General features: G+C 51.9%; 1 protein-coding gene across 1 annotated transcript in view; it reads left to right on the forward strand.

The window, feature by feature from the left end:
- Positions 1–15,404, forward strand: part of TXNDC11 (thioredoxin domain containing 11) — a 44,722-nt gene that overhangs the window by 10,348 nt on the left and 18,970 nt on the right. Inside the window, exons 7-9 of the mRNA XM_078600551.1 lie at positions 673–879; positions 8,509–9,136; positions 9,759–9,919. Coding sequence (XP_078456677.1) covers positions 673–879; positions 8,509–9,136; positions 9,759–9,919 — 996 coding nt within the window. The remainder of the gene's footprint in view (positions 1–672; positions 880–8,508; positions 9,137–9,758; positions 9,920–15,404) is intronic.

Genomic DNA, 15,404 nt, shown 5'->3' on the forward strand with positions numbered 1-15,404 from the left:
CCTACCCTTGACAATGCCTGTATATTTGGAGTTTGCGTGTATCGCTCCCTGTGGTCGCGTGGTTTTTTTCTTTTGGTCCTCCCTACACATTTATAAACGCGCGTTGAAAAGGATTTGGCTGCTATACATTTGCACGTGATAAGCTACTTCGATGGGCTATCATTTGTGGCCAGGTCGATTCTGAAAAAGAAGCTTAATTTCCCAGTGGGCCTTACCTGAAAAAATAAAAAATAGGCTATCGTTTAAATTTGGATTTAAAGCTTTCGTGACTGCAGGGATTCATCTTCTTGGTTCTTTCGGTCAAGTCACGTAGAAGGGAAATAATAAAATAATAATAATAAAACATAATAAAATACAATTCTCACGACGTTTCGGCCACAACGCAAGCAGCCGTCCTCAGGTGAAGAACAGGTCTGTCAGACGCTGTCTTTCCGACAGCCCTGTTCTTCACCTGACGACGGCTGCTTGCGTTGTGGCCGAAACGTCGTGAGAATTATTTTATTATGTTTTTATTTTATTATTTCCCTTCTACGTGACTTTACCGAAAGAACCAAGAAGAGGCTATCGTTTAGTTTTTGTTCGAATTACCACGGTTGGCTTCAACACACACCGTCCGCCAGTGCTTCCCCCTGCCGTCGTCATCGTCACGGTGGGCTTCTGCGTTCCGGGCAGGTGTTCACCGAGACTGGCGCGGGCGCCACGGCCGAGACGCTGTACCGCTGGGCCGCTGGCGCGCGCCAGCCCCCGCCGCTGCAGTGGCTCCGGCCCAGCGGGCGCAAGAGCCTGCTGCTCAACACGGAGCTGCGCAAGGGCCCCGCGCTCATCCTCTTCCTGCCCTTCCGGCCGTTGCGCTCGGACGGCCACGAGCTCCTGCACATGGTAACCGCCGCTCGTTCGCGCACGCGCCCGTGCGGGGCGGACGTTCGCCCCCCGGCTCCCCACCGCGACACTGATCGTTGTGCGGTTTTGTCTTCTGTTCGTGTTGTGTGCTGGCCAGTAGGTGGCATGGTTATCGGCACGGTTCCAGTCGCGGACGATGGGGAATTTTCGGCAACGGTTTCCACCTAAAGATTCTCCTGGGTCTTTCGGTAAAGTCACGTAGATGGGTTCAAAGAAAATAACAAAAAACTACGACGTTTCGATCGCAACACAAACGGCCGCTTGTGTTGTAATCGAAACGTCGTAGTTTTTTGTTATTTTGTTATTTTCTTTTAACCTATCTACGTGATTTTACCGAAAGACCCAAAGAATATGAATTCCTGCAATCACGAAAGCTTTAAGTAAAGATTTAATTACCGAATGTATTATATTTAGCACAATTACACTTCGATTGCTTCTGGTCTCCAGCAACAGCGATTGGAGAAGTCTAGGCCCAGCTGAATGCACGGGAAATGGGCATTCGGAAGTGACTGCTTTCTGTTAACAATATATATAAAAAAAAAATGTGTTTTAATTAGTAAACAATTGGACACAGTATACGTTCCATTAGTTTAATTATGAGCAGTGTTAGGGTATATATTCGAAGAAATGAAAGAATCGTAGGAAGTGCACAGCATATGTACAGCGATATGATACAGGTCGTGATAGAAAATAGACAATAGCGCAATGCAGTACTGAGAGAAAACGAAAACGGTAATCGGCTATTTGCGGCTATGGGATTTTATCGTTCATTTTGGGGGAAAATTGTTCAGTTTCCGACATGCGGAAAATTCGGGTTTATGGATCATTCTCGGGAACCTCTAACCCTTCCGTCACCCAGGGACTGCCTGCGTAAAAAGAATGTTTTACCGAGTTCACTGATTGGCTGACACTAATAATATGGGGGGGGGGGGGGGGTTGAGGAGGGTGGAAATGACCCCCCCCCCCCCCGCTCTTCCCGCACCAACATTGATAACGAAGGGCCGACTCAGCACTTGACTTTATCCGGGCGACTAAATGAAGAGAGAATGGCTCCCCGAAATCCGCAATCTAAGTACTGCTCTGTGGTCCATTCGAGACGAGGACTCCTTTTCAGCGAGGCCTTGACAAGGCGTGGGGCGAGTGGGTCGGCACGCCCACTTGTATCGTCCCCAAATGGAGGCTTCCACAATCATCATCATCATCTTTGCATTCTCTTTTTTTTGCATCTCTTGCCGCCACCGTCACTTGAGGTTTGGTGGATCGCAATCGTGTTGTCAAGCTCCATTCCCGTGGGCGTTCAGGTGCTATGCTCTAGCCCGCCTGGAGAGGGCGGTGTAGCAGAACGTGGACTACGTCTGTTCCACCTGTATGGAATGAATTATTGCCCCTTGGCACGCGAGTTTTCACCGCGTGTTCTGGTTTCCTCCCACATGTAAATACGCGCTGCGTCTTTTGGCTCGGCCATCGAACAAAGACGGTGGGTCGCCGCATCGCGCGCTTTCAGATGTGCTTCGGCGGCCGTCTGGAACGCTCTTCCTTCCGATGTTAGGAAGCAACTGGCGCTGTGCACTTTTAAATCATCTAGATGGAAAATTCATTTATTGAGAACTGCTTGTTGTGATTAGCTTGTTGTCCTTCCCCCGCACCTCCGATTAGCGCGGTTATCTACGTACGGAACATACGTGCATATAGAGGATGGCAGAGTTTGGGAGGGAATTTGATGCCGGTTCGCCGCATGGCTGCCCTCCCCGCTTGTTTTGCGGTTCCTCTTGGCGCCTCCGAGTCGTTCCCGGTCTTGCTGGAATGCGTCGCCATGCTGCAGCAAGCCGCTGTGGCGGGGGAGGGGGTTACACTGGGGCATAAGCGAGGTTATTTTGGGGTTGCGCGCGATTTGGCGGGGTGCTTGGAAACGCATCCGACGTCCAAGCAGGGTGCGTGCACAGAAAATGTTCCGCGTCGCACGGCGGCGATGCGTGCCCGTGTCGTCTCCCAGCACGCGCTGGATTGTGTTTCGGTCTTGCTAAGCTCTGCGGCTGAAATAGCACCAGTCATCGCGGAAAGTTCTTGATGGGACTCGAGTCAAATCTGTATTGAAAAGTCAATATTGATTATATCTTGCCCCCTCGGAGGAGACGGGGAAGGTGGTGGTGGTGGTGGCCCAGAGGGAGACGTAGAGGGGTGGTGGTGGTGGTGGCACAGAGGAGACGTAGAGGGTGGTGGTGGTGGCACAGAGGGAGACGGGGAGGGTGGTGGTGGAACAGAGGAGACAGGGAGAGTGGTGGTGGCACAGAGGGAGACGTAGAGGGGTGGTGGTGGTGGCACAGAGGAGACAGGGAGGGTGGTGGTGGTGGCACAGATAAGACAGGGAGGGTGGTGGTGGCACAGAGGGAGACGTAGAGGGGTGGTGGTGGTGGTGGCGGCACGGAAGGATGTGGCCTTGAAGGCCACGCGAGGACATCCTGACGTGCAGCTGCCACTTCCCGGACGCGCGTCAGCTCGGACACCGTCGCGTGCGCTGGTGCGTGCGGATGGGGGTCGCGGTTGTTTCTCTTTTGATTTCTCCAGAGGAAGACTCGGACCCACAAAACACAAGGCCGTGCGTCGCAGGCTGTCTCCCCTGAGTCTGAGCCTCCGTGGGTCGGGGAAATGTAATGCCACCCCCCCCCCCCCCGCCTTACGTAGTGGTCAGGCTCTCGTCTTGACGTGACGATGGACCCGGTGAACTTACTTCCCACCCTCCCGCTGGGGTTTGGCACCAGTGACCCTGCGATTCGCCTGGTGCTCCTCGAGCCTAGGATCGGAATCGGAGTTATTTATCTAGACTGGAGGAATCAGACGCGCTACAAAGCTTTTAAAATCCTTTATATTAAGTTCACTTGCTTGCTTGCTTGCGCGCTTACGACCGAGCAAATATTTCGGTCGTTTAAAAAACTTCCCGTGATCCAATCGAGCTGACATTTTGCACACAGACTCGTTGTGCGTGACAATTTATTTTCGTGAAAATTTTTTTCCATAACTTTACACTTTTTAGGAAAAAAAAAATTATATTTAATTACCAATTGCTTAATGGTGGCACGCAATCATCTGACCCATAGGTGGCAGCCATCTCAAGCCAGAGGACGAGAGGACTCTAGCCGCCACGCATATAAAGGATTTATAGTGAAAAACTCTGTTTTTACGGGTTAATTTTTTTTCACCAATGTCCGGCGGGGTCTCGGACGAGAACCGTGACGAGCCCGTCCACGTTGAGTCGCGCGAGAGGCCCCCGCGCCGGAGTGTCGCGTCCCTTTTGCGAGGGACGCTCGTGTCCGAGCCGTACGCGTGGACGCCGCTGCGTTCTTGTCGACTAGGGAAGCGTCGCCGCCTCGTGCAAGAGACGAAAATTTGTCTCCCGGCGCCCGAAGTTCGCTTGCCAGCGGAGTCGTGACACCGTTCATTATTCACACTTTTGAGCGGCTGCGTTCAGAAGAGGGACGTGGCCCGTTGCAGAGGGGGAGGCGTTGCGAGCGGAACTTTAGCCAGGCAATTGGTTAATGCTGCATCGTGCGGTTCTTCAGTCACCTTGGCTGACGGTGCATTTGCATATCTCTGAAGGGCGTGTTGTTTTAAAACTTGAATGGCTTAAACTAGCAACATTTTACCTGTTGGCAGCACCACAGGAAGGGAGGGGAGCTGAGTCAAGGAGATTAATGAACGGGAAGAAGAGCAAAGAACGGGAGAGGGAAGAGAAAGAATGGTGAATGAGAGGAAAAGGAACGGAGAGAGACGGGCACAGGGTTCAGGGGAGATGTGAGGGAGGGAGATGCCGCGGAGAGGCCTCGACACTGCTGCACGGAGTCTGTTTTCACAGGGGGCGGAGTCTGTTTTCACAGGGGGCGGGTTAGAGGGGAGGGATTCAGAGTGGGGGTGTCCCCCCCACCACCTCACCCTGCCCCCCCACCACCTCACCCTGCCCCCCCCCCCCACCACCTCGCCCTGCCCCCCCCCACCACCTCACCCTGCCCCCCCCCCCTCCACCACCTCACCCTGCCCCCCCCCCGTGGAAATTCAACCAAACGGAATAGCTTGTCACTGGGGGTGGGTGGGTTTTGCCTGGTAAAATAAAAATAGTTTAGTTTGAGTATATTTATGTTTATTTGCCTACCTTCCCTATACTTTCCGCTCGCATCGTTGTTTTGCATTGTTTGTTGTAACTTTTTGACCGCGCGCGCCCCTTGCTGGACATCTGTGAAGAAGAGCCTTCGTAGCTCATTGGATTTCTCCAGGATAAAAAAAAAAGACACTCCGATTCTGCTAAAGATTCCGATCCGTGAGAATCGCTACGCGATGTATTTTTTATTGTGCGGTTTAAGTGAGCGGTCGCCGTGCCGACATCCTCACTTGCTTGTTGCCACGCGGGTCCGCCGAGTTCGCTGACCCCATCCACGAGTGAGGAGGAGGAGCAGCAGCAGCAGCGGCGGTGGCGACCAATCGGTAAACCTGCGTGCGTGCGCCGCCTCGGGAGAGCTGCAATGCAGCACGGCGCAAACGGCAGCATCCACGCACCAAGGCGTGGGGATTCGTGCCGCGTCTGCTTTTTGCTCGCGTTAGTTGCAATTATAACATCACGCCCGTAGGTGGGGGGGGGGGACTCTGCCCGTCAAACCGTCATGGTATGATAGATGATGACATTCTAACATCGTACAGGAGTTGAACGTCTTCCTGTGAAAATCAAAAAAAACCAAGGCTGTTAATCGAGTCTGATGGTGGCTGTGAGCCAGTCACGTGGGGTAAACCGAGGGCAGAACCCCAACCAATTTTCACCCAGGCAAGCCGAGAGCACAGACTTGGATGTTTCTTCACGTATCGTGATTCTAACGACAAACCATTGCGTTTACTTAAGAACCTACAATAATATAAATTTATCGCAAATATACAACCTAAAATTTTTTAATGACATTTGTTTTTTTCACGTGACATCTTTATCGGTGATTCTCGTTGTGTCTGGGACCCTGTTGAGGCTGCCTATGACTGGGCCCAACCTCTGCCCAGACGCTTTATTTCCACAGCACAAACCACTTGAGCTGTCAACTCTAACCTAAATCACGTCGCTGACAACCATTCCCTTTTGATGGGCTGTCACGATGATAACTCGTCCTACCAATGCAAGCACTGAAAATTCCTTGGCAAAGGCTATTATAAGAACTGTCCCGCTTGGTGCGATTTTTTTTTTTCCCTTTAATCAAATATTCATGTCGTGTTCTCTCAGTGCAAGTAGCCTTAGGAGAGGGTCTGGAGTTGACTCCGACACTTGCAGGGTTCAGCGGGAGGACGGATGCAGGGCGTACTGTGCTTCCAGCAGCGACATGGGGAGTTGTGACCTTCACATTTCCATCTATTCATCTCCCGCAGATATTATTACTGGGCGCCACGGTGGCGAGATGTTAACTACCTCGCCTGGTATACAGGAGGTCGTGGGTCTGAGGCCGACCCTGATGATGCCTGTTGGTTATTTGGAGTTTGTGTGTCTCTCTCTTCCTTTGATCGCTTGGATTTTTCTCCGGGTCCTCCGGTTTTCCCCCCCACATTTAGAATAATGCGTTTAGATATTTCCACACGATAAGCCACTTTGTTGAGCTATCGTTTGTAGCCAGGTCGCTTCTAAAAAAGCTATATAGCTCAGTGGGTCTTACCTGTTAAAATAAAACAAACTTTTGAATAGTTTTTTTTATAGTTCAGTATAATGTTGGTTCAATTTTTGTCACATGTCAGTTGACTTATGTCTTCATGGAATGTTTGCCACAGGGTTATATTTTAACACTGGCATTAAAAGTTTTCTTGTTTATTCTTTCGGTTCATATTTTATCTGTTATCAATATCTGTTGAACACGTAGGCTTTCACGACCAGTATAATCCATAATAGAGGTTTTTGGGTTAGATCACGTAAATATATAAATGTGTCGTTAAAACCCACCACCACCCCACACAGCCAACTAGTAAGGGTTGTCACGTATTCTGCTCGGACGGGGTAGAAATGGTAAAATAACATGCAGTGTTTACCGAAAGAGAACGCATACCGACGCCTATCTGAATGCAGAGTCACACCATCACCCTGCACAGAAATCTGCTCTTATCAAGACGCTCATTCATCGAGCTAAGAAAGTGTCAGATGGTGACAGTCTGAGAAGTGAAATTCAACATGTTAAAGAAGCGCTGCAAATTAACGGTTACAATGATGCACAAATCAACAGGGCATTGAATACCAAAAACAAATCAACTAACCAGGGCATTGAAACTGCCCAAGTAATTAAAACGATCAAAATACCGTACATTGCGGGAGTAACTGATAAACTAGCCAGATGTTTGGAAAAACAAAGCATCCCAGTCGGATTTGGCACAAATACTCCCAAATGCAACTGTCAGCAGTAGCAGAACACGTGTGCCAACAAGGACACTCAATTGATTTTGATAAAGTTTCGTGCAAAACTAGCTACTACTGGCCAAGACGAATTAGAGAATCTATCGAAATTGAAAGAAATCAAAATAATTTTAACCGTTCGGATAGCTATCGTCTTAGTGCTGCAGCGTACTTCAATAAGGATGACCGTTGGTAGGGCTATTACTGGTAGGAACCACCTGGTTCCACCAGCCCACAGGGGATTATTGTGTCTGTCTGTCGTGCATCAAAAAATGGGAGGGGTGGGGCTGGGTGGAGAGGGGAGGGAGGGGCTGGGTGGGGAGGGGAGGTTGGGGAGGGGCTGGGTGGGGAGGGTGGGGAGGGGCTGGATGGGGGGGTGGGAGGGGTGGGGCTGGGTGGGGAGGGGCTGGTCACCCCGTGGTGCCCTTATAAAACTCAACGTTTAACCTACTCACGCCGGCTTGTGCCCGCTCTCAGTCAGGTATATTTGCGGAATATACCACGCCGCCGTTGACCCTGGCCATTGACCGAGCAACCCAACGTTCCTACCAGCTCCCTCCGCAGGAATGTGTTTTAATAAACACAATAGACAGGAAGGACACGTTCAAAGGGCTCGCAATAATGTACGTTGCCTCGGTAATCACCCCCCCCCCCCACCACATTGTGCAAGTACGCAGCTGCGTGGTCAACACATCTACGTCTCTCTAGATAAGGAACGAAACAGTAAGACCACAAATCTGGCTGTCGCCTGATGAAGCTAGTTGTAATTACTGGCGAAACGTCGTACTCAGATTGTAAATGTTGTGGCTTGGCTCTCCAACACACCGGTGTGCTGTACTGGTGACGAATTGGCCACGTTCTGTTTACGTGACAACCCTTACTAGTTATGTGGTGGCAGGTTTTAACGACACATTTACGCGATCTAACCCAAAAACCTCTTATGGATTATCAATATCTATTTTGCTTCTTCCTGGGTGGTCACCTCAAATTCGTCATGTACAAAACCTGATCAAGAACCCTGAATGAGTTGAGACAAAACACGACAGACGAAAGTTGAGAGATTACAAATCTTTGAGAAATGTTGGTGGCGGCGGTGGTGGTGCTGTCGTTGGCCTGGCACAGGCGCCGTGGTGGCGTCGCCGTTGCTCGTTGCCGAATGGGCGGGTATTGGTGCCGTGTTGTTAATTCATTCGTGGTGGTGGTGGTCCCAGGCAGAAGAGCTCGCCCTGGAGTACCACAACTGCGAGTGCAGCGACGCCGTGTCCCTGCTGACGAGGCACCTGCGCGGCAAGCAGCGCGGCGCAGAGCCGGAGCCGCCCGCGACCTCGGCTCCCTGCTGCAGCTGCCTGCTGCCTCCGTGGGGGTGCCCCCTGGTCGCGTGCGAGCTGTGCGCGCTGCCGCCGGTCACCTCCTGCCCCGTCAGCCTCCCGGCCTTGGCGACCCTGCCGCCCGCCGCGGGAGGCCGCGCGACCTGCGACGGCCTGCGGGCCCAGGACGGCTACGGCACGCGGAGGTTCAGCCTGTGTTGCCGACAGCTTGGCCGCGCCGAGCCGGGGTCGCAGACCGGTGTGCCGGGTCCTCTCGCCGGCGGCCTGGGCGGCGGCTCGTGCGACGGCGCGGGGGCGGTGGCGGCGCTGCGGGGCCTGCGGTGCCGCACCAACCGCACGCTGCGCTTCTACGCCATGGACTCGGAGCTGCACTGGGAGTTTGCGGAGCGGCTGGGGGCGCCGTCGCCGCCGGCCCCCTCCCTCCCCCTCACGTTCGTCACCATCGTGAGCGTGGAGCAGGAGCAGCACCACGTGCTGCGGCACAATCACACGGTCAACCGCACGCAGCTGGGTGAGCAGCTGCTTCGCAATCTCTCTTCGACCACAGTGGCACCACAACTGCTCCACAACCGCCCTACAACCGCCCCACAACTGCCCCACAACCGTACCACAACCACACGCTCTTTGCTCTCGGCTGGGTGACTGACCTGACCACTCAATCCCTGCCTTCCGCACCCCAGCCACAATATCACCTGGAACTTGCAGGTTTCCATCCTATCCTCTTAGGTTCATTTCAGATCTCGCTAGAATCGGCGCCTGCCCGATTTTGCGAGCATCTTCTGTACTCGGGCCTCGGTAGTGGCCCGACCTGTTATGGGAGACAGAGACTGGGGAGGAGCCTTGCGAAGTGCTCTGCTGCATTGGCGCAGGGGGCCTGTAAGTTGCAATGCCCATGCATAAGAGGGGACCGCATTCTGGGTTCGTGATGCCCACTTTGCCGCACTGCCATTTCTCGGCCCACTCGGGGCAGCCCAGTGGGTTTAGGAGTTACGCAAATCGTGGCTGTGATCCACCAACCCGTGCCTGGATCACAGCCACAACATCTGGGTGTGTCCACTTCTGCGCGGAGGTTTAATGCGCATTTGCGTCGCCCGCGTTGATTGCGTCGCCCGCGGTGATTGTGTCGCCGGCAGTCGAGTTCGTCGAGCAGTTCAGCCGCCATCACAGCAACCTCCAGCGGCACTTGAGCTCCGGCTGCGGCGTGGCGCGGCCGCCCCCCACCTCAGCGCGGCCGCCCCTCGTGATCGAGGTCACGACGACCACCTTTCGCGAGCTGGTGCTCGACCCGGCCAAGGTGGGTTCCCGCTGCATGGCCGGCGCTTACGCCCCGAGCCTTGGCGCCGGTCTCGTACGTTATGTGTGTGTGTACGTGGGGAAGGATGGCAAACGAAACACAAAAGCAGTTATAAATAAAAGAGTACTCAATCTAGATGATTTAAAAGTGCGTAGCTCCAGTGGCTTCCTAATATCGGAAGGAAGACTGTTTCGGACTGCCACAGGAACACATCTGAAAGCGCTCGATGCGGTGACCGTCTTTGTTCGATGGCCAGCCAAATACTGCTGCTGCGAGGATAACCGGAGTTCGCGTGGTGGTGGTTTATGCTCCTTGAGGTTGCTATTGCGTAGATGCCGCTGCCAGCCAAAGGAATGTGGAGTGGCTGTCGCCGGCTCCGGATTGGGGGGTGAGCCCTGCGCAGGGGCTCGTGTGAGCATGAGGACAGATAATATTTGTATATACGTGTGTATGTAGAACTTCTTTCGCACCGTACGTAGCCAACCGTGCTAATCGGAGGTGCGGGCAAAGATGTACGATTGATGTGTTTCACCTCGGAGCAGTTTAATCAAACTGATTGTCAAATATAAGTGCCGAACTGGCACCGCTGACACCTGGGTTCGAATCCAGGCAGGCAGCTGTGACTAAACCGGGTTCTCGGGCTCAGCGATTCGATGGTGTCCAGTCGGGCACCGGCCGCGAAATATTTAAAATGCAACGTCGCCCATTTCAAATCGCGCTCCAATAAATTAGTCGCGAATATCAAAAACTGAAATCGCCAAACCCGCGAATATCAAGGGTTTGTTGCATAGCGGTTTCCTCGCTTTTTTCTCTGCTGTCTCCGCATCCCAATGCTGCTCAAGCGAGCGCGGAGTGCTGCACCGGCCGCTCTGAGCCAACGGGTGGAATTTCCACATTACTGGGGCAGGGGTCAGTCTATTAATGAGGCAGCCGCCCACTGTTGACTTCTCACAGTGGTAGGTCGCATCATCAGCCCTGGAGTTATAAAGGGCTGTCGGTTCCTGGCTGATATTTCAATTCGTGATCATGAGTTGAGAACGCTGGCAAGTCCACCTGGCTGCGTCTACAAATAGACAAAGTGTTCCCTTCGAAAACTCTTCAGTCTGGTTGTTACAAGCTGGGACGTGCCGTGGTGACGAGCTGTATGACCGACGTGTTTTGACAAGTCGCCGTCGGCGCTGCTGGGTGACGAAGCCGGGGTTTCGGGGGTCAGGGTTTGCGGAAGTTGGGCTGTGGGAAGGGTCTGCTGCTGCTGCTTTATGCCAGGTCCCTGGTGGCACTAGAACAAAAATTCCCCCAAAAATACAGGAAGGAATTAAATCCGCAGGCGCAGGCAGTGTGCCAGTATTGGGGCAAGGCTTGTTGTCGTAGGGCAATCCAAACAAAAAGACGCATATCCGGACAGGGGCTGGCACTCGGGCTCAAGAGAGGCGTGGATGTATGTATGTACGTTGAACTTCTTTTGCACCGTCTGTAGGCAACTGCGCTAATCGGTGGTGCGGGGGTTTAGGAATGCAGCCATTGCCCCACAATAAAGAACGGGGCACACGCAGGACGGAGGCTTTCCCTGTACAGTCGTGAAGAGTTCAATTCTACGAGAATGGGCGCGGTTCATGCCTTGGCCTGAAGGGTTCCTTCGTGCGAGTGTGTATGTACGTGTATGTGTGTTCAGCTTCTTTTGCACCGTACGTAGCCAACCGTGCTAATCGGATTTGCAGGGGACAGACAACAAACCAAACACAACAAGCAGTTCTAAAGAAACGAGTTTTCAATCTTGATTTAAAAGTGCATGGCTCCAGGGGCTTCCTGATATCGGAAGGAAGAGCATTCCAGACTGGCCGCGGGAGCGCATCTGAAAGCATGCGATGCGGTGACCGTCTTTGTTCGATGGCCAGCCAAAAGCCGCTGTTGCTGTGAGGATGGACCGGAGTTTGCATGACGATGGTTTATGCCCCTTGAGATCAGCAAGGCGTTGTGGTTCATTTGTGGCGAGCACTTTGTGAGTTTGGCCAAAACGTCCCCCCATGGGGCATGTAATCATCTCCCCCCCCACCCCCATTCAATGAATTTAAATACAGGGTCACAAACCCATTCAACAATGAATCTTTTATGAATGTTTTTGTCTCGTTCGTGTACCGTCTCACTTATAGTATCAGCCCTGTCCGGGATCTTGTTTGTTCTGCGTCATTAATTTAATGAGGCTAAATTGATGGTTTGAGAAAGACTTTATAAAAAGCTTGCGTAACTGTTTCTCACACTTATAATAATGAGAATTAATTATGTATTCAGGAGACCTACGTTCAGTCCAAGGACTCGTTGTACAGCAGGGTCCTGCCACATCAAGATGTGTTCGGTCAATTTATGGGTGTTTACCGTGTGCTTGCCACTGTCCCACCACTCTCCCCAATTCTATAAATATACAGGAAAACAAGTGACCTGCTCCTTCAGTAAATAGTCCTTTGCATTTAAAATTGGTCCATAAACATAGGATTGCTCAAAGGCAAGAAAGGCCGAACGTTTCAACTGACAGATGATCAGGAAATGGTTTATGTTACATCTATAATGAATGTTTACATATCTCGAATACGGCTAAAATGAAAAATATATAAATAAATCAGCCACTGTGTGCATCTGGTTCTTCTGACACAGGCAGAGTGCTCAGTGCAGATGAAGCGATACGATCCGGGTTTAATGAAAATTTAATTGAGATTTAGATTGAACGGATAACGTATATTTTCATCGTGCATCTGCAAAGCCATTGGCATATTTGGTGCTTATCAGTACTTGCACTCCCAGCCGTAGGAGCAGTGGTTGCTTAACCATGATGGAGCCATTTAGAATGAATATTCCTCCGTGTCAATCTTAATTTTAGAACTTTCTCTAATAACTTTCTCTAATAATAATTCCTCCGTGTGTTGTGATCCATCACCCCGAGCCATGCCTCCTGGACAGGCATCATTGACCGCGACGACGATGCGTGAGCAGCGTCACCAGTTTGAGCGCGGGCGGGCCCACGTGCGGTCGCGTTCTGGCAGCAATTTCACTTTTACATTTCGCTTTGAGTGTTTCCGTCCAAGTGGAGTGACATCTCGTTGCGTGGCACGGCGGACAGGCGGGTGGCTGAGTCGTCGTTGTCGTCGTCGTCACACGTTAACCCAACCGGACGTAGCTCTGCGTGGCACGCGAGGCCGGGCAACGGTCGGGGAGAGTCGGTCGTGCGCCACGCTGGCACGGCTTGGCGGGGGGGGGGGAGTGCCGCGGTGCCGATGGGTTTGTGCGCGTGACGTGCGCGCGTCGCAGCTTTGGGCTTAGCTGATGAAGACCGCTTGTCTGAAACGGCTGTGCCTCACAGGCACTCGTGCGTGCACTCGCATGTCCCCCTGCACGTTGCCGACGGCGCGTGGTGTTGCGAGCGCTGAGAACGCTCCAAAGGGATTCGTTTCTCACTTCACTGCCACTCGACAAAACCGAAAAAGAAAACCAATCATCAATTTCCGGAGACACTCGTTGCCTCTGCGTGCGTTGTGTTACCGCGTTAGACGTTCAGTCCGTGGTAAGCGTAGTTAGGTCATAAGGCGGTCACTTTCACAGTCCGGGTAATACTACTAATAATAAAGCTTTCATTTATATAGCGTCATTCATGCTAATAGAATCCCACAGGACCCAAATCCTCTATACAGCCACTACCAAGTAAATGAAAACCCTACTAACGAAAAAAAAAGTAAAACTTATTCAGAACTGGCACCAAAACAAAAAGCACAGACATCAAAAAGTTATCGCGACAAAGACATGAGTCCATGGAGTCTCAACATCCCAGACCCACAGTCCCAACTTCCCAACAAAGCCAGGAGACTGTCACAGGAGGGAGATGGGGGGGGCGGTAAGGTGCCCATGCAGAGCGTGCCGGTGGACACTTTTGAAAACCAGATGATTATTTTCCACCTTCACTGTCTCCACCGCCACCACCACCCCTCCCCCTCTCCACCGTGCCACCACCCTCCCTGTCTCCAGCATGCCATCACCATGACTAATGAACATATCGGTTTAAAAGTTATATTTACATGGATAAAAAATGTGTACCTGCAATTATATCCTGATTGTGCTAAGTGGCATCACGTCATGAGACGAATAATCCATTCGGCTCTGTCGTGCAACCCTTTGGTGTTGGACACCGACCCACGGAAGTGGATCTTGCAGAGCTACCTCCCGGGGTCTTTTCAAATTTTGTACAAAAAGAAAAATAGAAAATTGTGCTTCCGCAATTTTTTTTATTATTTTTGTCACGACTTGCTGCGGCGTATTCCCCGCGTGTTGTCCGTCCCCGGTTTACAGCGTGCGGCTCTTGCGCCTTCATGGTCCCGGAAGGCAGGAAGTGCCGCGCTCCGTGATTTTCTAAACTCCGCTACCCGCTGAGCCTCTCTCCTGCATCCGGTGGCTTCGCCAATTAGCCCCCGAAATGTAATTACGCAATCATTATTTGTGGGTAATTTTTTTAAACTAATTGACATTATTATTAAAAGGAAATAATTGACCAAACATCGGCAATATAAATACTGCGACGCGTTGCAGCGAGTGGCACACGGATCATCATTTTTCACGAAACGGCTAGACGGTGGTTTCAAATACATCATGGGGTTATAAATTGCGAGCGAATGAACGGCAGTGGCTCCCAGAGGTCGCCCACCGAGCGGGGAGGGCAGTGCCTTGCGGTCAAAGGCCACTGCCGACGGAGCAGAGCATGGAGGTCGGGAGTTGGCCTCGCAACCGCTGCAGGATCCGTCGCGTAGAAGGAAGCAATGGCTGGCAGTATTCACTGGCATTGGCAAAGTCTGCTGGCATTACTGGGTTTGACCTCTGGAGGGTGGTTGGCTCGGCAAGAATAGGTCCGAACATTGGATTTGCCGTGAGGAGTAAGTGGTATAAAGTGGTATGCTGCACGATCGTCCGATTAGCCACGGTTGGCTACGTACGGTGCGAAAGAAAAAGAAGATAGGGTCCAGATTCACGCCGTGTTCCTGAGTTTTCTCCACCGTTGATATTGTGGAGATCTCATTTTGTCCAACAATATATGAAAGTGAGCAATGCCCAACTTGTGAATGGGGCCATACATTTTGTAGAAAGTAGCCGTTTTGACGGTTTAGATTAAGGTGTGTTGATGACGTTTTTAACAATTTCAATATCTTGGACAAATGGATAAAAAGAACAAGATTTCGTTTTTGTTTCCCTCTAAAAAGTCCCGGCGAATGTGGGGCTTGCCTTAGGGAGAGACTCTCGCGGATCATCTCGGGTGAGAGGCAGTGGAGGAGTTGGTAATTTATGCAGCCCTGCTTACCGGTGGAAACTTCCACTGGAGCCGCACGAGGTGAGAGTAAATCTCGAGTCGTGATCTCAACGCGCCCCGCTGCCCATCGCTAATCATTTCCTCGTGGTTCATTCATTAGGAGCGGCGTCGCCATTAACGGGCGCCGCCGTGGGGGGGGGGAGG

The sequence above is a fragment of the Lampetra planeri genome, chromosome 1 (assembly GCF_965212315.1).
Source record: "Lampetra planeri chromosome 1, kcLamPlan1.2.h2, whole genome shotgun sequence".
Taxonomy (NCBI): Eukaryota; Metazoa; Chordata; class Hyperoartia; order Petromyzontiformes; family Petromyzontidae; genus Lampetra; species Lampetra planeri.